Source organism: Microtus ochrogaster, chromosome 1, assembly GCF_000317375.1.
Source record: "Microtus ochrogaster isolate Prairie Vole_2 chromosome 1, MicOch1.0, whole genome shotgun sequence".
NCBI classification, from domain to species: Eukaryota; Metazoa; Chordata; class Mammalia; order Rodentia; family Cricetidae; genus Microtus; species Microtus ochrogaster.
In genome coordinates this window covers 96,947,968-96,974,260 of record NC_022009.1, presented here as the reverse complement: position 1 = coordinate 96,974,260, position 26,293 = coordinate 96,947,968, and the positions used below count along the sequence as shown (strand labels likewise).

Below are 26,293 nucleotides of genomic sequence, written 5' to 3'. Positions count from 1 at the left end.
TTGTGGGAGCCTAGGCAGTTTGGATGCTCACCTTACTAGACCTGGATGGAGGTGGGTGGTCCTTGGTCTTCCCACAGGGCAGGGAACCCTGATTGGTCTTTGAGCTGATGAGGGAGGGGGACTTGATTGGGGAAGGGGAGGGAAATGGGAGGCGGTGGCAGGGAAGAGACAGAAATCTTTAATAAATAAATTTAAAAAAATAAAGTCAATAAAATAGTAAGAAACCATTCAATGCAAAGAATAAATAAAGCAAAGAGTGGGTTCTTTCAGAAAATCCACAAAATAGACAAAACCATTTCAAAATTTACTAAAAGGCAGAGAAAGAATATCCAAATTAACAAAATCAGGAAAAAAAGAGGGACGTTAACAACAGTCACTAAGAAAATCCAGATAATCATTGAAGGTCATATTTCAAAAACCTGTACTCTACAAAGTTGGAAAATCTAAAAGAAATGTACAGATTTATTGCTAGGTACCACATACCAAAATCAAATGAAGACCAGATAAAAAATAGACTTTTAACCCACAAGGAAATAGAAGCAATCATTAAAATCTCTTGAAAAGAAAAAAAAGCACAGGGTCAGATGATTTCAGCACCGAATTGCAACAAGATTTGAAAGAATTTCTTTTTTCCTGTTCGGAACATCTTTGAGGATACAGTGCGGATGTAAAGGGACACACAGCCTAATTTCCGGGGAGGGGGTGTTCTGCGCAGGTCACTGGGAGAATGTGATTTTATCTCAATTCTAAACTCTCGCTTTTCCCCTTCCTAGTTCAACTTTTACACAAACTCAGTGTCCGAGCAGCTGATGGCCCTCAGAAGCTTTTGAAGGTGAGCTGGGGAAACCTGTTGGTAGGTCTGGGGCTGGTTCTGGGGCTGACTATGCTTTTTCTTCTTAGGTAATTAAGAATCCAGTGTCTGACCACTTCCCAATTGGCTGTATGAAAATTGGCACTTCTTCTCCATCGCAGACGTCAGTGATGTGCGAGAGCTGGTGCCCAGCAGTGACCCAGTTGTTTTCGTGGTGGGGACCTTTGTTCACGGCAAGGTACAGTCTGGCTTCTCTGACGTTTCTGCCGTGTCTCTAACAGACAGAGCTAGAATCTCCAGTATGGAATTCCTCATTGTTATTGTAGAAAAGCAGGACGCCAACCTCATTCGGGAGAGCCCCACCTTGAGCAGCCTGGCCTCCATCACTGCCCTTCTACTACTTGGTGCAACAGACCATCCACTGGCTCTTTATGGGTTACTCCATGAATGCCTTCTGTCTCTTCATGTGGTACAAGTGGCTTAAAGTGTACAGATCTGTGTACTTCCTTGGACATGTCTTTTTCTTCAGCCTGCTATCCATATTACCTTATGTTCACAGAGCAATGGTGCCAAGAAAAGAAAAGTTAAAGAAAAGGGAATAATAGATTTCCCTGGTGGCCGAGAGCTGGACTGGTGCAGAAACTACTTGTCGCTTCTCACAGCACTCCTCACCCCAGAGCAGACACCGGGCACTGGACGTCACATCACTCCCAGCCGTGCCTCTGCTACAGTCAAAGAAAAATTAATACCAATACTCCTCACCCCAGAGCACTGGACGTCACAGCACTCCCAGCCGTTCCTCTGCTACAGTCAAAGAAAAATTAATACCAATACTCCTCATGTTGCTCCATACAACAGAGTCAGAAGGAATTTTGAAATTTTTTTTTAATGAAGATACAGTTATCCTGATACCCAAACCACACAAAGACTCAACAAAGGACGAAAATTACAGACCAATTTCCTCATGGAATTTGATTCAAAAATAATAATATACTGGCAAACTGAATCTAAGAACATATCAAAAAGATCATCCACCATGATAAAGTAGGCTTCATCCTAGAGATATAGGAATTTCAACATAGGAAAATCTGTCAACGTAACCCACCACATAAATGGACTGAAAGAAAAGAAAAAAAAAACACATGGTTATCTCTTTAAATGCTGCCTTTGCCAAAACACAACATCCCTTCTTGATAGAAATCTTACAGAGATAATGGATGCCAGGGGCATACCTAAAATAATAAAAATCAAATTACAGCAAGATGACAGCTAAAATCAAATTAAAGGAAGAGAAAGTAAAAGCAAGTCCACTAAAACTGAGAACAAGGCAAGGCTGTCCACTTTCTCCACATCTGTTCAATATAGATAGTACTCAAAGTTCTACTAGGAAAATTCTACAACTTGATAAAAACCTTCATCCTGTCCCTTACTATTTGGCAATCATTAGGGAATCAATTCCTCATTCTGGGTTGCCTTACCAATTCTTAATATGTGTTGCTTTACCAATTCTTAATGTGAGGGAGCTTAGTCCTACATCAATTTGATATGCCATGCTTCTTTCTGACACCCCTGGGAGAGGCTACCCCTTTCTGAACAGAAACAGAGAAGTGGATGGGGTTGACAGAGGGGTGGAAATGAGTGGAGAAGAAAAACAAGAAACTAAAGTCTGGATGTAAAATAAATGAATAAATTTAATTAAGAAAAAAAATATGACTCAATTGACATACGACAATGAAATAGGATAAGAGCTTCCAGAAAAAACTCAGATTCAGTGTTAAGACCCTCAAAAAGTCCCAGAAAAGACCACCAATCATGTATGCCATCAATAAGAGCATTTTATTAATAAAAAATCTGCCAACAATTTGGGTTGGCACATGTTGACAGCTGGAGATGCTTGCAGGCCCCCTTTTAAACTGGGATAGGGGAATCCCAGGGAGGAAAGATTAGTCTGGGAGCTGATTGGTGGGGGAAGACTAGTCTGGAGACTTGTTGGTGTGTGGCTCTATGTTAAATGTGTTTTAAATGTTAAATTTATTTTTGTTTACTTAACATTCACAAGTTGTTTTAGTTGTCTCCCAATATTTGCAACCTTCACATTGAGTAAAACACCTCCATATGGGATGGTGACACAAAGTATGTGGGTAGTAGAGGAGCTGCATGAATAGAATATTATTTACATGAGTGTGTGAGTCTCTTTGTATATTTATATACTATAAAAGGGACTCATTTTAGCTCGTGTAATAACAGCTAGATAGTACTACAGTGTTTGTCTGATGGTTGGAATGGCAAAAAAAAAAAATGTGGTATCTGTTTACTCCATGAAAGAGGTTGACTCAACACTTCCAATCCGGTGCTGAAAGCCTAGAAGACTCCTAGAAAATTCATGGCATTGAGTCCATATTTGAAACCAAGGACACTGGTGTCTGGGAACAACAGAAGACCACACTATCAACACTAGATACACTGTGCTCAGACCTGGTACCTTAGGCACCTAGTGGAATGACCTACACACGTTCATGATGGTTTTTCTCCTCTCATACACATACCCAGGTCTATGTCTCCAGGTGATCCAACACCATCTATCACACAACAAAAGCTGAACTTGTTGCAACTTCGTGTTATACTTCATACACAAGTGGTATTTGGGTTGTGTTACAATTTTTTTTTCTGAATTTTTTTGGCTACTTCTTGTTAATACATCATAAGCAATTTAAACACAACATGGATGAGAAGTCAGAATTCCTAACAAGAATATGATGTGACTTCTGCTAGGTAGACATAAACAAGTGTCTGCACACACCAGATAGAGCACTGACAGTAGACCAAAGAAATAATTGCCACCAAGCCTGCCTTAGGGAATAAATGAGTTGATGAGAGTGACTTAAAATAGCAGAGGAAAGGAGTTGCCCATAGATACATGCTACATCTTAAGATGCAACCAGACTCCCCTCTAACAATTGCTGTTGCTTATATTACTTTGCAGAAGTGTGTTTTGGGGTGCTGTAAATTTCATGAACCAGCTGAATCTTGTAAGTTTTATTTTCTTGTATTAGACTACTTCCTCTACCTTCTATGAAAGAATGCTTCAATTAAGAGGAAATAGCTCCACAAAGGCTTTCTTATTTGTATATTCCTTGTAAAGAATTCTGTCCTTTATAGTTTCTTTAACGTTTTCCTGAAATTTAAATACATGTGGGAAAAATTTACATACTGTAATAGTAGACTTTGCTAAGAAGTATATTCAGAATCCAGGTCAATAAATTGAATTGTTCTCAGCCCAGTCTCTCATCTACCTTCACATACTATTCATTAAGGAATTATTTTATCCTCGTTTCTAATGCTGTGTATCAGTGTATTATTCAGTCTGCTTTGAACAAGGTATAGACAGAAGTTTAGAGTGAATTCTTTATTTTGCCAGATTTTATTATCTCAACATATGATTTCTGCCATTAAACATCTGTTAATGGGCACTTTTATGTATTCAGTCTCATTGTTCATTAAACTGTATATAATATATCATAATGGGCCTATAGCTACAAATCATTTTCTAGTAAATAGTTAATGCTTTTCTTTTCTATAGGTATATCATATTTGTACATTTGTGTATGTATCTCTGTGTGTGTCTACTACAAATAGAAACTATGAACACATCTTATTTATTTTATCATTATTATTGGTGACCATGATTTGCCCTGTGCATTTATGGAGATCAGAGGAAAAACTTTGGCCACAGTTTCTCCCATGTAGACGTCTGTGCCCTCTTTCTATCAAGTGGATCCAAAACTCAAACTCAGGTATTGATCTCTAGACAAGCAGCAGCCTTGCTAGCTAGCCATCTCTTGAGCCCACATGTAGCTAATTATTTTAAATGAGCATCTAAATTTAATTTCTTTAAAAATTTTAATTCCATACATAAATCCCAAATTATGCTTACCTTATTCTGAGGGAAGAAAAATAGCAGGTTTTTTGTCCATATAAATGTAGCAAAAATATTACTAACTAGTACATATTAGCTCCATTTTATGCTTTGGAAAGCAATTTGTCTACAGTTAGACCTCAGAGCAAACCAAAAAGGAACAATATGCTTAATAAGATTCACTTCATAGAATCTAGGAAACAGTAATGGGAAAGCACATGATCTTCACTGTAGAGAAGGAAGATTCCATATGTATATGTACAAGATTAGATAGATAGATAGATAGATAGATAGATAGATAGATAGATAGATAGATAGATAGATAGATGATAGACAGACAGACAGACATACACATAACCTGGACTAACAAAGAATGTGCTATTCTGTTTGCACAGAACACAGCACTTTGTCTCACAGCAATGTTTTTCCACTATCAAAATGTCCTGGCATCCTGTACCTGGGAGTCTTGGCGTCTCCCTTTTACGGTGGTCACAGGGAAAGTTATCCAACTGTGACAAAATGCCTGGGGAAAGAATGAAGATTCATATTGGCTGAATATGTGAAGAAGGCCAGTCTAGGTTTGCTTGGTTCTGTTGTTTCTGCTTTGTAGCGAGGAACAGCATCTTGGAGGGTAAAGGAGGGCTGGGGGGCAAAGCCATTCTCATGGCAGTAGATAGCAGAGTAGAAAGATGGGAAAGGCAAGATGTGGTTCTGAAGAGCATCTTTCCAGTGACCTACTTCATCATTCTGAGTTTGACCTCATCATTAAAGAAAAACAAAAATCTTTTTTGATGGTACTGGAGATTAGACCCAGGACCGCATCCTGAGAGGCAGGGGCTCTGTCACTAAGCCATATGCCCAACCTTCACTCCAGTCCCCCCATCAGGATTTTTCACCTGCCATTCATACTACCAGCTGGTGTCAAAGTCCTCAACACTTAAGATTTCTACTATCTTTAAGATACAAATCATAACGCAAAAGAGTCTTCCACCTGTTCATCACAGAACAAGTAGCTGTGGTTCTTGCTGGATGAATTTAAGGTTCTCAACTACATCTCTCATCTCAAAACTACATGGGCCACTTTCTGCTCTTTGACAGATTCCTCTGTACTTAAATATTCAAAGGTGGAATTTTTTTTCTTTCTTACTGTACCATGGCCAAGAGTTTTTACGTAAGAATTAAACACAGTGTAAATTACTTAATAAAAAAATCTGGAAAAGAATCATTAAAAAAAAAAAAGGAAATACTGAGAAATCTTCAAGCAAGCGTGATGCATGGACTGTACATAGCACCGGTAGATAAATGCCTGGATATGTTGAGCTAGCAGACACTCATTACATATCCTCCTTATTGTAAAGAACAATGGATCTAATGTCGGTATACTCACCTTATTTTCATCTTGTATCTAATGATCTGCCTCCCTATTTTTGGGAGCGGTGAGACCCCAGATCCTGAATTTCTTGGAATCCCCTGATCTGAGTGCCTACAGCTGATCTGAGCAGGAGACCTTCAGGAGTTCCTGATGGCAGGAGAGTGGTTTCTGGTGGGTTTGGCTGGGGCGTGGCTATCTCTATATAATCTGCCACTGAACACAATAAAGGGGGCATTCTTGGGGAATTCAAGGATGACCCGTGTTGCTGTCTCTCTGTGTGTGTGTGTTTGTGTATTTTAACCTCCAGCCCCTTTGCCTGAAGCTCGCGAACTGGGTTCTAGCGCACAGAGCACAGACCGGGGCCACGGCGCGCGGCACCTATGACTTCAAGACTTATCAATTCCCGTTTATGACTCCAAGAAGAGCACAGAGCACAGGGTACAGCTGATATCCCAACAAAGGAATGTGAGGTCACTTTAGAAGTGCTTCAAGGTAACTTTCCTAAGTTTGGCCTTAAACAGGGAAAGGAAATTGCTATTATTCCATCCGACATAAGGAAAGAAGTTTGAAATTTTCATAAAAGGTAAAGAGGATGATAATGCAGTCCTATTTCTTCACAATTAAGAGAAAGCTGCTCAAAGCTGGAGTGATGGGATGTGAGGTCTCCAGAGCAGGATTTTCCCATTCAGTACTAAAGCATAGACTCCTTGGTAACGTGGTTTACATCAACACAGCGGGAGAAGGTCTCACTAGTACTGCCGCTCTGTCATTTGAAAGTTGATTCCCAGAATAAGTCCACCTTATTTGGGGGTTGCTCATACTCAGATTCATTACAACTACAAGAAAAGTGGCCTAGCTAAACAACGAATAGAGCGTATCTAAAAGACTAAAAAAGAAGATGTTAGTCATCAGGAAAATTTTTAGTGCATTGTTTAAGCCTTAAACATATTTACATATTTTTATAATTTTTTTATTTGTTCAATCCTCTACTTTTGTAATCATGATTGAGGAGGATTTGGTACATACTGGACATGTGTTCTTCTGCCAAACAGCAGCTCCAGCCCTGAAATACTGTTTTCACAATGACTTCACAGAGGTATGACTTTTTACCTTTCCAAATGTCATGGGTACCAGGGCCAAATGAGAATCTTTTATCTTTTTAACTCAACTACTATTGGGCCAATTAAAGTTTCTACCCTTCACTAAAACAAAAATAATTTGTAAAATTATTTTCAGAATATACTGCTTAAAATTAAATTTATCTCTGTGACTAACTTAAACAATTGTGTTTACAAAACCCCACTCTGTTAAAGTATGGAAAACTGACAAAGAGGAAAAAAATATTATACACTGAAAATGTAGATCGCATGAGGAAAAAAATACCCCAAAAATACTTGATGTTTTGTTCCTTTAAAACATCAAAATTAAAAATCTAGTGAATTTCAAAATTTATGTATTAGGCTTACAAATTTTCTCCATAGGATTTGTTGGCTATTCAAAGAACACACATCATTTCATTACAGATAATTAAGCCAAACTATGAACACACAATTACAAAGACTGGGAAAGCTGTCTAGATATCCGTTCTGCTCCAAAGTCAATTTGTCTCTGCTTTTACAGCATGCCAGGAAAAAATTGTATTACTTCTAGGATTAATGTAAAACATCAACCTGAATTGAGCAGCTTCATTCTCAAATCCCTTCAGCTTGTATTAATCTAAAGCATTCAGAACACTGGCATGGTGCTAAACTCCTGGTATGAAAAATTAAATGAAATCTATATAATTCCTGATATTGAGAACAGACTAAACTCTGAGAAAAAAAATTCCTACTTTTTCAGATAAGCATTGAAAACTCTCAAAATGTCATCACTTTGAATGGTTCCGTCTAGCCTTTATTTGAAGCACAATTTGTACATATGATAGAACTTGTATATAGAACAGCAAAATAAATTCTTCTTATGGACATTTTTATTCATCTATATTATTCTGTAATATTAATTTCAATTAATTGGGATATTGCTTTCATATCTGAACATTGACAAACAATGTATAATGAAGCTTTCATGCAACCCATTTGATAAGGTCCTCCAACTCACTTCATCTCTATTTTAACAGAGATTGCCAATTCAATTGTGATTGAGCTTCATTAGTATTCTATAACATAGTCTTAATATAATCCCCATTAGTAAAAATAAATAACTCTATCCATCCTTCTCCCATACTTAGGAATACATCTCAAACAAATGTAACAACACAATTCTTCACAGACCATGAAATAACAATACTCAACTTCATATGGAAAAACAAAAACCCCAAGATAGACAAAACAATCCTGTCTAATAAAGGAACTTTTGTAGGAATCACCATCCCTGACATTAAGCTCTATTAGAGAGCTACAGTAATGAAAACAGCTTGGTATTGGCATAGAAACAGATAGGTTGAACAATGGAATCAAATTGAAGACCCAGATATTAAACCTATAAACACCTGACTTTTGACCAAGAAACTAAAATTATACAATGTCAAAAAAGAAAGGATATTCAACAAATGGTGCTGGCATAACTGGATGTAAGCATGTAGAAGAATGAAAATAGATCCATATCTATTCCTGTGCACAAAATTAAAGTCTAAATGGATCAAAGACTTCAATATAAATTCAACCATACTGAACCTTACAAAAGAGAAATTGGGAAGTGGCCTTCAATATTTGGCCACATGAGACCACTTCCTAAATATATCACCAGTAACACAGATATTGAGAGCAACAATAAATGAATGGGACCTGCTAAAACTGAGAAGCTTCTGTAAAGCAAAGGTCATAGTCAATAAAATAAAAAGGCAGCCTACTGAATGGGAAAAGTATAGTGGACTGATCTCTAAAATATATAAAGAACTCAAGACAGTAGACAATAAAATTCCAAATAACCCAATTAAAAAACTGGAGTACATAATTAAACTGAATTCTCAACAGAAGAATCTCAAATGGCTGAAAGACACTTAAGGAAATGTTCAACATCCTTAGCCATGAGGGAAATGCAAATCAAAACAACTCTGAGATACCATCTTACAAAAGTCAGAATGGCTAAGATCAAAACACCAATGATAAGTTATGCTGGAGAGGATGTGAAGTAAGGGGAACACTCCGCCATTGCTGGTGGGAATGCAAACTTGTACAACCACTTTGGAAGTCACTATGGCAACTTCTTAGAAAAATGGGACTCGATGTTAATATTCTAATTCCTTCTACTCTTCTATTGGACCTTGGGAGCTCAGTCCAGTGCTCCATTGTGGGTCTCTGCCTCTGTTTCCATCTGTGGTTGGACAAAGGTTCTGTGGTGATATTTAAGAAAACAATCAGTCTGACTACAGGGGAAGGCCAGTTCGGACACCCACTCCACTACTGCTTAGGATCTTAGCTCAGGTCATCCTTATGGATCCCTGAAAAATTTTCTAGAGCCAGGTTCCTTCTAATCCCATAATAGCTCCCTCATTCGAGATATCTCCTTCTGTTTTCTGTTGAATTTAGATCCACTGTTATTTGAATCGGGAAGACATATAACAATCATATATATATACATACTGAACTTTAAAAACATTATTTTATCTATGAACTATATTACTATATGCTTTAAATATTAATCTGGCAAAACATATTCAGTAGGTTTTCTTGAAAAAAGTAAGAGAAAACAAAACCTTTGGTTGGCAGAGGCTGCTTGTTCGTTTCCTGACTACACAGACCCAAAATGATCACACAGAAAATACGTTAATTACAATAGTATGGTCCAATAGCTTAAACATCTTTCTTGTTAGGTCTTATATCTTAAATCAATCCATCTCTACTAATCTGTGTATCAAGGCTGTGGCTTGCCAGGTAATGTTCTGGCATCTGTCTCTTTCAGCAGCCTCATGGCATCTCTTTGACTCCACCTTCTTTCTTCCAGCATTCAGGTTTAGTTTCCCCAGCCAAGATTCATTCTACTCTGCCACAGGCTAAAGTGGCTTCTTTATTTATTGACCAATAAAAGTAACACATATACAGAAGAACTTCCCACACCAACCTTTTTCCAGTATATATATATTTCTCCATAGAGATGTTTTGTCTCAATCCACTTTCAATTTAGATTCAGTAATGAATACAATTTATCAGTGTCCTACAGAATTCTTATTGGCCTTTCTTGCATGAAAATTGATTACTAATAATCTGTTTTCAGATAGGGAGTTATTTTTCACACTATCTCTGAAGAAAAATAGATATCCTTTATGTGATTTTTTAACTTTGATGTTTTACCTGTATGATTGAGTAAGATTCCTATTTAATTATGAATATATAAGTACATGGTATATAAGTATAATTTATGTGTGAGATTATATCATATATGAGTACATATTCAGACTCATTGTATGCACTATGTATAATACTAACAGGCCATAAATTAAATATAATTCATAAAATAAAGACAGACATATAAATTAATCCTGCATGTCTTAGAAATATTTTTTCTTTCTTTGTAAATTATTAGAATTAATATACACAGGTAGCAAGTAAAATTAAGTTTATACCTTTATTCATAATACTTTATGTAACTAAATTACTGAAAATATTTCATAGAACATTAAAATGAACGAAAGGTGTTTTCTTTGCAAATGGAGGTAAAGGGTATTTAATTTTATGTTTTTTTTTTTCTTCAGTATGCAGCTCTTCTTTTAATTGAAATAAATTCTCTTCTCATGCAATGTGTGCTGATTGTAGTTTCCCCTCCTTCTACCCCTCCCAGTTCCCCCTCACCTCCTCTCCCCTCTGGATCCACTCCCATTTTATTTTTGTTTTTTTTTAATATTTATTTATTTATTATGTATACAATATTCTGTCTGTATGCCTGAAGGCCAGAAGAGGGCGCCAGATCTCTTTACAGATGGTTGTGAGCCACCATGTGGTTGCTGGGAATTGAGCTCAGGACCTTTGGAAGAGCAGGCAATGCTCTTAACCACTGAGCCATCTCTCCCATTTTGTATCTCATTAGAAAAGGCTTCTAAGAGATAGCAAAAACCATGACAAAATGAAACATAAGATGAAGCAATATCTATCATATCAAAAGTTGGACAAGGACAGCCCAACAGGAGGAGAATGGCCCAAGAAGGGTCACAAGAGTCAGAGACCCAATATCACAGTCAAGAGACTCATAAAAGCTCTAAGATAATAGTTATAATGTATGCAGAGCAATTGGTGCAGATTTGTGAAGGTCCAGTGTTTGCTACTTCAGTCTCTGTGAGCTCATATACCTTGCTTAGTTGATTCAGAGGGCCTTGTTTCCTCATGTCCTCCATCCCCTATGGCGCTTATACTTTTTTCAACCCCTTCTTCTTAAGGATTAGCGGGGTTCTTGTATTCTGTTAATGTAGTTCCTCTTGAAATTTCTTAATTTTTCATTTCCAGAATTCTGTCAGTTTGGGGTTTCTTTATTTATTTTATTTCCAATTTAAAGTCCTGAACAGTTTTATTTTTGTGTTTTCCAGGATTTCTTTTAGAGATTTATTAATTTCTTCTTTAAGGACCTCTATCATATTTATAAAGGCTGTTTTGAGATCTTTTTCTTGTGCTTCATCATATTGGAATATTCAGGGCCTGTTGTTGTATGATACCTCTGATTTCCTGGAGACGTCTTGACTTAGCTGTTTTTCATTATGTTTTTATGCTGGTTTCTTGGCACTTTAGTTTTGGATGATTTTCAGAATAGGTGTTGATTTCTGGATATTTTTTCTTATTCTTGGGTGAGTACTTTGTTCCTTCATTTCTCTTTCTGCTATTTCCTTGGCCCATTCATCTGGTGTGTTCACAGGGAGGGCTTGCTGGTGTTGCAGATTGGGATACTGGAATGAGTAGGGGGAAGAAAGGTTGCAGAAGGTCTTTGTGATCTATTGGGGATGGGATCAGAGAGGAAAGGGAGAGGACAGCAGGTTTTCTGCTACAGAGGTATTGATGAAACTCAGGGTACTGGATCTCATGAGTAAGAAAGGTGTGGGTCTGCCTTCAGCCTTCTTATTGCCCTTGGAAAGTCGGTCCTGGTGTTAGCAGGGGGTGCCGGCTGGAGTTGGAATCTGAGACAAAGCAACAAGTAGTGGGATAAACTGTAGAAGGGGAGGATTGTGACATCAACAGAAGATGGGAACAGGGTCATACAGAAGGCTGGCATCAGTGTTCAGCTACAAGCTGTGGTTGAGACTGGAGGATTGGGTCTAGGGCAACAGAGAGAGAGAAAAGAAGAAGGTCTGTGAGCAGCCTACTTGATTATCTGGTCGGTAAAGAGGGGTGCTCTCTAGAATTGGGGGCTAGGAGCAGTGAGAGTTTGGGAGGTATAGTAAGAGAGGCTGGTTTGTGGGATCCCCTGGAGAACTTGCAGAAGAAAAGGAAGGCTGAAGCTGCTTTCTGCTGCAGTGCTAGGAACAAAAGTGAGGAAACCTTAATTTTATTTTTAAAGGAGCTTTACAAAATAGTGTAAAAAAAATCATTGTTACTGACTGTCATCAATTTACAAGTAATTTCTTTACTAATTGTCAATTAATAAGATGGAATTTTAAGGTATACTGTTCATTTTTATATAAGCATAATGTCACAAGTGTGTTGCCAAGTTTCTTCACCACAAAATGCAGTTATTTATTTTCTTTATACAATCAATCTAAACTGTATTGTTGATAGTTGAAAAAATTAGAAATATCAGTATGAATACTTCATGTTCTTGAACATATGGGTATTGGTTAATCTAAAGATGTTGAGGAAAGAGCAGGCCCTTTGTTCCATCCCGCCTGGGTAGCTTACACCTTAAATAATCACACGAAAACTATATTCATTTAAACACTGCCTGGCCCATTATCTCTAGCCTCTTATTGGCTAACTCTCACATATTAGTTTAACCCATTTCCATTAATGTGTATCGCCACTTGACTGTGACTTTCTGGCAGGAGTCTAACCAGCATCCCTCTCGGGCAGGAGAATCACGGCATCTGCCAGACTCAGCTCTTTTCCCAGAATTCAGTTCTGTTTCCCTGCCTACCTAAGCTGCTGCCCTATCAAAAGGCCAAGGCAGTTTCTTTATCCAGCCAATGAAAGAGACACAAATACAAAAAGACCTCCTACACCATAAAGATATGGTGCTCATAGAAATGTGTTCTGATGTTGTATTAAATGGAAAACATCATATTTAAAGGTTATCTGTATTTTTCCTGAAGAAAAGGAACACCACTATGTACTTAAATTTGACTTCTAAGATACTTTCATATCATTAAGAGTGTAGTCAGTTTCCCTTCTCTTTTGTCACTTGCAATTAAGCTGTTAAACCATTCAGAAAAATTCAGCAGGCTCCCTACTTATCTTTGTTATCATCGTGAGAAATGATTTCAAATAGAAAATAAACTAGAAATCACTGGAATCATTAATCTTTAGATCTTATTGTGTTGACATTACCATGCATTGTTACATATACATATGTAATTTCAGAGTATGGTAATTAGCACCAAAAATATGTTGTCAACTACATGTTAAGCAATAGTATAGAAAGAGACCTACCCAGTTTTCCAGCAGTATTTTAAGTGTGGTGCTTAGTACACTGTCAATTTCTGAGTCGGTGTGATAGCTTCATATCTGTTTCTGTGATATATCCTGACAAAAAGCAACTTAGGGAAGGAAAGAGTTTCTTAATCTTACAATTGCAGGTTACACTTCATGGTTTAGGGGAAGTCAAACACATACACTCAAGTAGCTAGTCATATGACATCATAGTCAAGAGCAGAAACAAATGGATCTATTCTGCTTGCTTGCTTCCCCTATCTAGTTTTCTTGTATCTTATATAATTTAGGATGCCTGCTAGGGGTTCATGCTGCTCAGAGGGGCTGGATCCGTTAACAGACAAACCCATGGAAATGCTCACAAACAATTTGGTCTAGATAACTGCTCAACTGCTACTCTTTTTCCGGGTGATTTTAGGTTAAGGCAAGTTGACATTTTAAATTAACCATGACAGTGGGAGACAGATGATTTGAATTCAAATGTTTGAAATTCAAATCCATGTCATCACTGAAACTATTTCTCATAAACTCAATGCAATTCACCATTTGCACTGACCCAATGTCTATATTTTATTAAGTGATGCTACAAAGGGATTATGTCTTTTTTGCTAACAACAGCAAAAAAATAAAACCACTAAAGCAATGTTTACAAATCTCAGAAAACAGAGAGAACTGATGACCCTTGTGATGATTCTTCTCATCTCCTATATTATTCTTCTAGGCATATTTAACACATTGTAGAAAAAATAAGAGTTAACATCATCAATTTGTAGTATGTCAAATGCAGTATGAGTTGCATATGTCCTAATCCATGAATTGTGTCAATGAATAAATAAGTCAATGAGGGGAATTCAGTATTAGGCATAAATTATTGAAAGTAAAGGAAGAAATAAGAAAGATGGAGAAAAGAAAGGAAGGAAAGAAGAAAGAAAGAGAAAGAGAGAAGAAAGTCAGAGCACAGTTATTTACTTTTAGTTGTGTGTTTGTGTATGTATGCTTGGTGTGTATGTGTGTGTGTTCATCTGTGAATTAGTAGATACATAAGCACATGTGAGCAAGCACAAGGAGGCCTGAAGTTGACCTTGAGTACCCTGTTTTTTCTTTGTTTATAAGACAGGGTCTCTACATAGCCCTGGTCATCCTGGAATCCAGTATGTAGACCAGGCTGGTCTCAAACTCACAGAAATAACACCTGCCTATAACTCAGAGTGCTGGTATTAAAAGTGAGTGCCATCACTGCTGGCTTGGTGTCCTTTTTGATAGTTCTTCATTCAACTTTTTGCAGTATAGTGTGTTACTAATTTCAGGACCTGCCAATCTAGGTAGGCTAGCTAGCCAGTTTACCCCAGGGATTCACTGTATGTACCTTCCCAGCACTGGAATTACTAGTGGCTACAACACAAACCCAGTTTTGGATGTGGGTTATGGATATCAAAACTCTGATCCTGAGACTTACAGAGCAAGCACTTTACTCACTGAGCCAACATCCCAGACCCACAACTTATTTTATAAAGTTATCATAACTTAGAGAAAAAGAACATAAAATTGATGTTTAGGGAAGTAGGAAGATATTGCAAGAACAGGGGTAGGGAAAATGATCAAAATACATTGTATGAATTTTTCAATAAAAATAACTACAATAAAGATCTTACCCCAACCAAATACAACTCTACATCCTGTGTCTGATGTGCATCAATTTTTCTGCTTTCTTGCATTTCGGCTGTCATTTTGTCACATGAGTTTAAGCCACATCCTCACAGCCCAATTTTCTATTTTTGAGAAGTAAGTGGAATCAACATTTCCCAAAATATGTCCTCCATAATTCTCCTTTAGGGATGCTAATTTTGTACAAAAACATTTCTTTGGTCAGTGGTTTGGAATATGATGCTAAAATACTATTAAACAAGATGGTTTTATTGAAAGACTCTCAAGAGACTGTTAACAAGATAAAGAATTTTAAATCTTTCAGAAACTGATAACAACACACAATGTCCTTTTGAAAATGAAATCTCCTATATTTTCCTTTTCACTGACTCCCAACTAGTTAGTGAAAGCGATGCTTTGGTAACATACACTGTGGGGTTTAAACCAGGAAAAGTCCTACTTTCATCCTTGCCCCATGTATTGTATTATTGACTCTTTCTGAGGAGGAGCAAAGAAATATTTGTTCACTATACATTGGGCACTGAAGACTGTTCAAAGAGGCTATTCCACCCTAGTATAGTTTAGTAAACCACTGCATTTATTGGCGTTACTTACAAGAACAGGGATGATTCCAAGACTATGCATCTTGTAAGTGCCCACTACAGCAGGTGAACAAGGAGGCTGTACCCCTGGAGCTTCCTGCCCAGTTAGCAGCCAGACACTTCAGAGAGTTCCCCCTCCTAGCAATTGCTTGGCGATTTCCTAACCTTTAGAATCTTTCTTTGGGATCCTTGTGAGATTCATGAACATCCTGAGTCATGAGCTTCTCTTTCCTTTCCTGGCAAGATTATTTCTATTCATTTAAAAAAATTAACTTTTAAAATCCTATATTTTGACAAAAATAATGAAGGCAACCAATACATAAGAACTTGATATCATTATGTATGTAATAAAGACTTAAATTAAATTTAACCACTAAACTCTCCTCATCATTCTTGTTGATTGTATCATTAGTTATGAATAAATCACACAGTCATAGTGTAGAGATTTATGCTTCTGAAACAATTTCTCTTTAAAATTCAAGAACTATTTTGGTCCATTCCAGCAAAGCATTACCTAGGGAAGTACTCCATCCCATCTTCTATACACTGAGAGGATGACAGGTGCACACAGGTTATAGGTCACTTCCAAGCTTTACCATTCACTAGTCTTATCCTTAAGCGATAAGTTTACATATATCATCTTGTCTTGTGTTGGTGTGTGAATGAGATCCCTTTCATGTAAGTGATGTAACAAAGGGCACACTGTATTACATATGGACCACTCAGACAACTCTGAGAGCATTTGCTTTCTCAATAACCTCATAATTATTTGCAGTTTGTTTTAAAGACCATCCTGGCATTCTTTGCCTGGTTTGTGCTATACTATTGAGTCACAAAAAAAAAAAACCCATGGTAGAGATTATGGGTTTTATCATATTTTAACAAAATGGCATCATTTATAACACATATCAGAAGAATATCTAAATACAAGTAATCTTCATGAGATAATAACTATAAACACTTTATTGGGTCACTAAGTGGTTTGCAAGGTTTTTTTTTTAAGAGAGTCTTCTCTCCTGGGCAAGGAACCTAGTTGAGTTCAGGGTAGAGTGCAATCACAGAACATTAAACAATTCTCTACCTATGCAATAGAGATATTTTTGTAAAGCATCATCCCATAATGAATTCTATATATGATCAAATTTAGATGTGAGAACTTATCTGAGTCTCTGAATTAACCATGAAACTTTAGGAAGGATGTATGGTTTTCAAGAGGTACAGGTAGTGATCCAGAAATCTTAGCATCATATTAGGTCCTGTTGTAGGAGCTGGGGGCCTCTTCCCACAGCCCGGCTCCTGGCCGCCTGGCTAGCTTATACCCCGAAATAACAACACACAAACTGTATTCATTTAAACACTGCCTGGCCCATTTCTATTAATGTGTGTAGCACCAAGGTGTGCTTGCCGGGAAGATTCTAGCCTACGTCCATCCTGGGTCAGAGCTTAATCACATCTGCCTCAGAGAGCAGCGGTCTGGCATCTGAGCTCACTTCCTTTCTTCTCAGCATTCTGTTCTGTTTACTCCACCCACCTATGTTCTAACCTATCAGGCCAAGCAGTTTCTTTATTACTTAACCAATGACCTTCCTCCACCAAGGTCCTTTATTTCCTATTTGTTCAGCTAGTTTTGAAGGATGGTTCTAATTCCTTATATGCACTAATTTGTTAGTGCATGTCTGAAACATTCAAATTTTCAAAATTTTGTCATTCATCCCAGAAAAAAAAGACATTTCAGATTGTTGTGTTTTAAAAATGACAGTTTCAGAGCAAACTGACAATTTTGTTTTCCTAAAATACAACTTGAATTATCATCATTTCCATCCATACATACTTTGAAGATTAATAAGTGGTAGGTTTTGCAAGATGCCAAAAATGGGAAAACTCCTTAGCCTAGATGGAATGCATAACTATGCAATCCATTGCCTCCTCAGTTCTCTGTTAATTGCCATTGGTTTCTAAGTATTTTTCATTTAAAATGGTTACCCTTTACTTTAATGTCAAGTGTAAGTGGTTAATATCGCTCCATTCTGAATAAACTAGAATTTATGGCATTTTGTCCTGAATTTTAAAACTTTTTGTTGTTGTTCTTGGTAACCAGTGTAGATGAATTTTTTTCAATCATTTGTAAAGATTATAATTTTATGAGAAGGCATGCCCTTTACATATAAAAAAAGATTCCTTATGTATAACTAATTCAGAAGGCTAATTATGAGATCTACTTAACTGAAAGCAGTCAGGATAAGTATAGAATATTAAAAGTTAGCAGAACATACTCAAAATAAAGTTAGTTTCATGGAATCTGTTCTTAATAAGTTAAGGGTTTGTGGCAAGCTTTGACTTTACACAGACACACTGAATTCGTTTCCTTTCCCATTATTGGGGGGAAAAAGAATGCATGAAAGTGTTTCAGATACTATTCTAAACAGAAACATTTTCTTTCTGTGTATGTGTATTTTGCCTGCATGTATGTATGTGTCCTATGTGAGTACCTGTTGGCTAGGAATGTGAGAGGCAGGAATGTGATCCATTAGACTTTGAATCCTGGAAAGTTGTAAACCTCCATGTATCTACTGAGAATGGACTCCCATTAATTTACAATAGCAATAAGTAATGTAACGTGCTAAGCCATCTCTCCAGACCAATACTTTTTAAATACTCTGGACATGCCTCTACTGGCCCTGGGAACTTGCTTCCTCATGGAAGAGAACTGTGTGGAAGGGATCTGGTGGAATGTTTCATTGTTACTATGTGGGATTTCTATTAATTTGCTGAAATGTGTTGCTTGCCATCTTTGGCCTATCAGATTGGATAGACATTTCTACCCTCATAACGCTCTCCTCTGCAATGGAAGTCAGGCTCCATTGTCCTTGAAAAGTAGAAGAGCTTTTGTTACACTAGGTTTCTTGTTTTGCTTCACAGGCATCATTTTGGTACTAAAAGGATAACAGTTATGAATGGATTAGGCCCTTCTTAGGCAGGAGAATCCTGCCTGGGATAACAGTCTCTGTAGTTACAAATTCTTCAATAATCTGTCAGAAACGGGCTGTGCTGTGTAGCGCTGCTCATTTCTATATCTCATTTTGGATTGATGTACACACACTTTTATATCCTTCAGTTCGATATAACATTTGGCCTTTCATGTTCTCAGTTTAAGCTCCAGGGAATTCAAAGATATTTCAAAGTGTAATTATGCCAATCTGCATATAAAAGGCTATATGTCCTACAGAAGGTTTTATGAAAAAGCAAATGCTTTCAAAGAAGAAAATTAGAAGTAATTCCCACAACTGAAAGTCGCCTAAATTAATGCATATTTCATTTGACGAGAACACTTTATATTTTTAAGCCAATATATTAATCCAGAAAATGGTGGGGATTGTGTGTGTGTGTGTGTGTGTGTGTGTGGTGTGTGTGTGTGTGTGAGTGTGAGTGAAGTGATGAGGAATAAAGCAGAAGTGGAAATTGAAGAGCAAAGCAAAGAAACAGCAAGTGCACGCTATATATGTTGTTTGGAAAAATAGCCACATGGCACCAGAAAAGTCAATACTTATATTACTGTAACAGACAATGAGTTTCTCAATTATCTATTGTATTAGCTATCTATTGTTGCTAAACAAGACTCCCAGGAAGAAAGCAGCGTAATCCTCCCGTATTTATCTCACAGTTTGTGTGGTTTTGAATTAGTGCAGCTCAGTTAGTGCCTGGCTGAAGTCTCTCGGGAGATTTTTCAGTCACGCTGTCTGCTGGGGAGCAGCCTTATCTGAGTGCTGAAGTTGAGAATCGACTTCTGAGATCCGTCATGTGGTTGTTTGCTTGCCTCCATCTTTCGTCAACTGAGCCTCTCCACGCAGCTGCATCCACAGCATTTCTGCAAACAACACAAGAGACAGCAAACAGTATATATACAAGGAGCCTCTCAAAGGGGAAACCAAAGAAGCTGTTCTATCATGATGTCACAGAAATGTCTCTTGCCTCCTCCCACTGTGATTTCTCAAAGCTGGCTTGTTATAGCCCACCTCCCTTCAAGAGATAGGTCTGAATAATTGAGGCTGTCTCCCTTCATGTGTCTGTTCTTGCAAAGTCATTTTTTAGCCTTTTTTTAAATAAAAATGCAAACGACCTTTTAAGAAGAAAATCCTATAATGATTTTAAACTGAACAAACATATTTTTTAAACAAACTCTTTAAGTATATTTTTCAAGCATATTGCTCTTCAAATTTAACTTTTTGATTTCAGAATGCTTCTATCACTTAAAATGATGAAAAAGCGGTATGACTTTTAAAGTGCTTCTTTTTATCTTTTAAGGGAGAATTAGCATTTAAGAAACCTCAGAACATAACTGTGTGATTCTAAAGCTAACAAAGTACTTAGCAGAGAAGTTGAGCAGCATATGGTTATCCTAGTCCCAAACAGTAAACTGTGGCTGCATGTGCCAATTCTTAATTACCAGCTCATTAACACGCAGGTGTCAATTGCTGGTGGCAAAGGCAATACCCACATGGCCTAGTTTCTGTTGTGCACAGTGTAATTAAATTGACCTCCAGTGCCGAAGCTTGCTAGTTTCCTATTACTATTTAGACACTAATCTCTGGTCCTAATCAGATTAGAACAATATGGCAAATAAATCAATATAAAAAGGAAAATATGCCATTTTGTGCTATTTTTTAAAATGAAACTTCATACGCAAGTATACCTTAAAAAGAGCTGTCTAAATAATCACTGGTGCTAGATATAACAAGCAGCAAATAGCAATGTGCATTGCACATACTGAATGTTGATGAGATCGATCTACATTTGATAATAAGAGTACAGTTGTTGCAAAACAAAGGGAAAAATAATTTTTTGTAGATGTGACCTTCAGGTAAATGAGTTGGGTGTGCTATGGTTTTCATTGTTGATACGTAATGAAAAATGCAATGTTTAGTTTTACATTTTCATTATTGATTCGAATGTTATTCCATCTCAAACATATCAACACTTTGCAATAAAGCCATACCAAACGTAAAAGCTATACCAACAGGTATTTTACAGCTAAGGTTTCAAAGCTATGATGGGTAGGATTATCTTCTGATGGTCTTACGTGGGTACCACAGGGGTTTGCTCACTATGTAGTAATTTATTTTCAAGCTCTGGTTAGAGAAAACAGGAGAGGTAAATTTTTAGACTAACCTTTCTTCCTCTTAAAATTTTCCTAATGGAAAAAAATTAAAAACAAAAACACAAGGAACAATAAAAGAAATGTAGAAAAAGCACCTCTTATATTTGGGGAATTTTAAGCACAGTTAAGTGTGCTCACTGACATAACAATATTGGCATGACTTGATTCTTATAACAGAGTAGAAAGATAATATGAGATTTGTTCCTGAGAAAATCTCAGAGGCTCAGAAACTGATGGAGCAAATTAGCCAAAGAGTGAGAGCGAAACTAAACCAAAAGCAGGATAAAAAAAATGCCATTAGAAGTCATTAGACCTCCCATATGCCCTCATCTAGCAGCACAGGTAGGCGATCAAGTATTCACTATATTTGGAAGAAGGGCTTATCCTTGTGGAGGGTAACAGAAGCAGTGCCTACATTGGAAGACAGCAGGCAGATGTCTGATCATCATACTAAAAGTCTGGATATTCAGTCTCCCAGGTTTCCTTCCCAATTAACTTTCAGAGCCCCAGTCCTAGGGTTATGCCTCTAAGCAAAAGTTCTGAAAAAAAAATTCTCTTGAACATCGAACTTACTTAAGGAAAATATACCTAAACACAGTAATGTGAACTTTCTAATTAAACTATTCTGCTAAAGAACTTGACAAAAGATTTAGAAAATAAACATGCAATAAAAAGAACCAATGTTGTCACGCACAAAACAGACTTTAAAAATGGGTAAACAAACAACCAAACAACAGAAGTTAGTAGAGAAATTTCAATGTCTAAGTAATAAAGGGTCTGTGATGTAAGACTAATGCAAAAATGATGCAACTCAAGAAATTTTCAGAATCTTAAAGAGTTCCTTTGTGGGTTCAAAGAATTTCCGAGGTGCCTTCAGCACAGATTAAAATAGATACACATTCAATTCCATGATGTTATGAGCTTTTAGAACTTGATAATAGATTATTCCATGCATTTACAAAGGAGTTAGGGAACCTTCAGAAAGAGTTGTTTGATCAAAACATTCTACTTAGGAAGACAGCATACTGACCCCTCTCAAACACTCTAAGAATGGAAAGTTAAGCAGGGCAGGTAGCGTTGGATCTCAGAAAGCACGAGGATTGGTTCTTGAGGCCAGCATAATGAGTCTGTCTTTATAGCATTGTATTCCAGTGGTTCTTCTGACTCTCAGGGCTTGTATTCTAGTTACCATCATCTGTCAACATGACACAGTCTAGAGAAGAGACTCTCAACTGAGGTATTGCCTACATCAGATGGGACCATGAGCAGGTCTATGGGAGATGGTCTTGATTGCCCATTGTGCTTTAGGCACAATTCCTAAGCAGGCATTCCTGGGTTATTAAAGGAAGCTAGCTAAGCATTGGTGTGTGAGACCTCAAGTAGCACTTTTCCATATGTTTGGCTTTTAATTTGATTTTTGTTCCTGCTATGACTTCTCTCAATGTTGAACTGTGACCTGGAAGTGTAAACAAAACCAACCCTTTTCTCTTTATTTTGTTTTTGATCAGGGTAATTTGTTAGTAATAGAAATAAAACTAGGAAAAGTAACAAAATTCCACAATGCAATGCCCTCCATAACCTATGTGTCTATAAATGTCAATCATATGAATGCATAAACCACTCTGAAGTAACATTACAGGCAAGATGGTATGAGGAAAGCTGTTCTTCATCTTCTCAAACAGATAAATTTTCCTAAGACATGTCTGAGTTTGTGTGTGAGGGGTTACACCTGTGCATGCACTGATGACTTAACCCTGTGGATTATGCATATTTACTCCGTGATTAACCTACATCCCTAGCCGTTCAGCCATATATTCTAATATAGTTGCCTTCCTTGACTCAGATTCTTGTATCTCAAATTAATTAGTCTGTCATGCAGATAGAATCTGGACTTGATTTCTATAAAAATAAGCATCTGGACTTCAATATAATGACAGTGAACAGTTTGGTTTTGGGGTCTGCCACAGTTCTAAAATATCAGATAATGGATATCATTACAGAATTCTTCTTAATAACTTAAAGGATCGAGATATTATTGAGAGTGATATTGACATTTATTTCATTTCTCAAAATAGACAAAATTGGGGTGTGCTTGTGTGTGTGTGTGTGTGTATGTGTGTGTTAACAGTTGTGAGCAGATATACATGCACATTTGTGAATGTAAATGATATAAATCAACATGGCTCCTTTTATATCAGTTTTCAAATTGTTTTTGAGATAAAGTCTCTCACTGAATCTATAACTTCTAGATTCAGCTAGACTGGCTGGCAAGTAAACCCTAGGGATTGTTCTAGCATTTCCTCCTCAGTATTGGAGTTGCAGGTGTGCACCAACTCTCCTTTCTTAGGGCTGGTGATCAAACATAGGTTTTCAGATTTGTGACACAAGCACCTATAGACTGAGACTGACGTAATAAAGATGAGCTCTTGAGAAGAAAAAAGTGAAATGAATGGAATTTGTGCCCTGGAAATGCTGAATCATCCATGGTCAGCTCGTATATGCTGGTTCTGTTGAGCTTGTCCATATTGGGTTTCATAGTCTAAGTCGGTGAGAACGACTGACCAGGTCTCTTCTTCAAGAGGGCACCTGATCTCATTACAGATGGCTGTGTGCCACCATGTGATTGCTGGGAATTGAACTCTGGACCTTGGGAAGATCAGGCAGTGCTCTTAACTGCTAAGCCATATGTCAATCAAATTTCAAGCTCTTAAACAGCTTAAATGGGATCAATTATGGCTTCCTTAGAGAATGCCCATGTAAGCTTTCAAGTGGGAAGTAAGTTCATCTTTGTTAGAGCTATGAAGTGATATAAATCTACATTATCGGTGATATCCATTGGCTACACTAATAGCACATATGTCTCTCAATTTTTGTCGTTTTCAATACCAAAGAACACCTACAAAATGCACGTTTTTAAAGACCATGTCTCTACATGTTCTTCATCCCCTTGGTCATGCACCTATTTTTCATCCTAGTGAGATGCTGCTGCTTTCTAGAAATCTCAGTTTATTCTCAAGTTATAAACTCATGTCACGGTTTCAAAGATCTTACTGTGATGTTACAGTTAATAGCCTTGATAACTGGCCAAGTCAAGAGGGCATCCAACAGTATTGTGTCATTGTTTACGTACTCTTGATATCTAGTGACCTAGCCAGATAGTTTGGTATTTTGTTTGTTTGTTTGTGTTTTGTTTTTTTTTTTTTTTCGTTTTCATTAGGTGGGGATAGGCATAGTTGTTTCTTCTTGCTCCAGAATAGTATTGACAACCAATGTCTTCCTTATCTGAGTTTCAGGGAGACTGTTTTGCTGTGTTTCTGAATGCAACCTCTGTGACACTTTGTGTGGAGTTTTGTGCCCTCTCACATGCTGTGAGGGTATATGACTGATACCATTTTACTTTCTTGTGTCTCTATCCAGCAACAGGTATTGTAGTATCTACCTCCAAATTGCAAGGAAGCTCCTTAAATACAGGCAGTAACAACTCAGAATAGCTTCAGGAAGTACCTGGAACTGAAAGGTTCAAAGAGTCCCTCTTTCCCTATGATTTCATAAGCCCTAGAGACTGCTGAGAGTCATTCTCTGGTGAGCTGAGCTTCTGTAAATACGCAGATACATCCCCACCTCCTTCATCTCCCATCCCTCCACACTCCCACTCTTCAGGCCCAGAAATGCCTGGAAAAAAAAAAGAGACAAATGGAATTGACTGCATGCTGACTATATATTTTTTTAAGTTGCTTGCATTCTGTACAGTATACTCCAGGTTTCTAACTTTCATGAGCTGTCACCCATACTGATATGGTCTTTGATGATTTAGCTATGTTGGTAACTCCTCACCATATTCTGTAAATGACCCCAACCAAAAATATTCATTTACCAAGTTAGACTTGGTGTTGTGTAAGTACTGGTGCTATAACATATTTGCATATTACCAAGTATAGTTGCTCCTGGTGTTTCAACAAGGAGCAGAAGCAGAATGGAAAATTTGCTTGGTGCAGGTTGAAAATTCAGTACAAAGAAAATGAACTAGATTAAAAGTTAAATTCATGGTCAGATTCTTTGATGAGTTGACCAACATTCATCTTGTCTTTTTATCCATAACATGAGGACATGAAGAATGACAAAACCCTGATCCATGCTAAAATACTGTTGCTGGGAAGGACTCGCTTAAAAAGAAAACATAGAAATGGTATCAACATCTACTAAAGACATAGAAATGAGGTATAATGAGCATATATTCAGAACTATGAAAAATTGGTACCCTTAAAAATTTTAATGAAAATATTACAACTGTTATCTTTTATTTTTACTAACATTGTTTATATTAGTTATATGTGGTGTTTGGTTTCCTCTGTGTTGTTTTCTGGCCAGGCATTCTTTTTTCTATCTTGATTTTTAAAGATTAAAAATATTTGAAATGAACATACTATATATTCAAAGCCATTCCCAAGCAAGTATGATCCATGAAAAATGGCAGCTGGCACGAAAATTTAAATAATAACCACCAACTCTTACACAAACCATTGTCAGAATTTAGGCTATCATTTGCTCTCGGGAAAACTGTGAAATTATTTTATATTATTTTTGTATTTTCTTTTTTTTTTTTTTTTGGTCTTCCTAAGTTGCTTCTTGAGTAGCTACTCAAGGAAAAGAGAAGATTAGAAATTATTTTTGCAAACAAGACTATGTTCTTATCGACATTTTCATTTCTTTCATGGCATCTCATTGAAAACAAGCCCATTTAACTTCAAGAAAGCAAACCCTCACCTTTGTTCTGTCCTGCCCATCATCAGGTAAATGATCATCTACCAGAGAGACACTGGGATCTACTGGGATCCTTAAATTTGTTTACACTCTTCCCCTTTTCCCTATTTTCATTAGTCTTGTCTGAAAGAAAAGTATGTTACAATGATACCCTAACTACAAAGTCACAATAACTTTATAATAGCCCAATGTTTAGGTTATTAAAGCAAATTTTAATGGTGATTGGGTATTTTAGGTGTTTGCTTCCTTTATTACTATCTCATGTGATAATGCAACACACTCTTCTCTATAAAAGAGTTGTTGAAAATTGTTTCTTTAAGGGGCATGACAAAGTGAATCAGTGGGTACAGTACTTCCTGCACAGACATAAGGACCTCAGTGTGAGTCCCCGGGATCCATGAAGAAGTCAACACAAAACATCAGGTCTGTCTTCACCGTCCTACACATGGACGGAGGGGGGCGGACCTTGG

General features: G+C 37.1%; 1 protein-coding gene across 2 annotated transcripts in view; it reads right to left on the bottom strand.

Annotated features, from left to right (window-relative positions):
• Positions 1–17,437: 17,437 nt before the first annotated feature.
• Positions 17,438–26,293, bottom strand: part of Pcdh10 (protocadherin 10) — a 62,600-nt gene continuing 53,744 nt past the window's right edge. The window contains exon 5 of one of the 2 annotated variants that reach the window (XM_026782952.1): positions 17,438–19,779. In XM_026782952.1, the coding sequence (XP_026638753.1) occupies positions 19,661–19,779 (119 nt within the window). In that variant the 3' untranslated portion in view covers positions 17,438–19,660. The remainder of the gene's footprint in view (positions 19,780–26,293) is intronic. The other variant, XM_005343941.3, reaches the window with a different exon arrangement.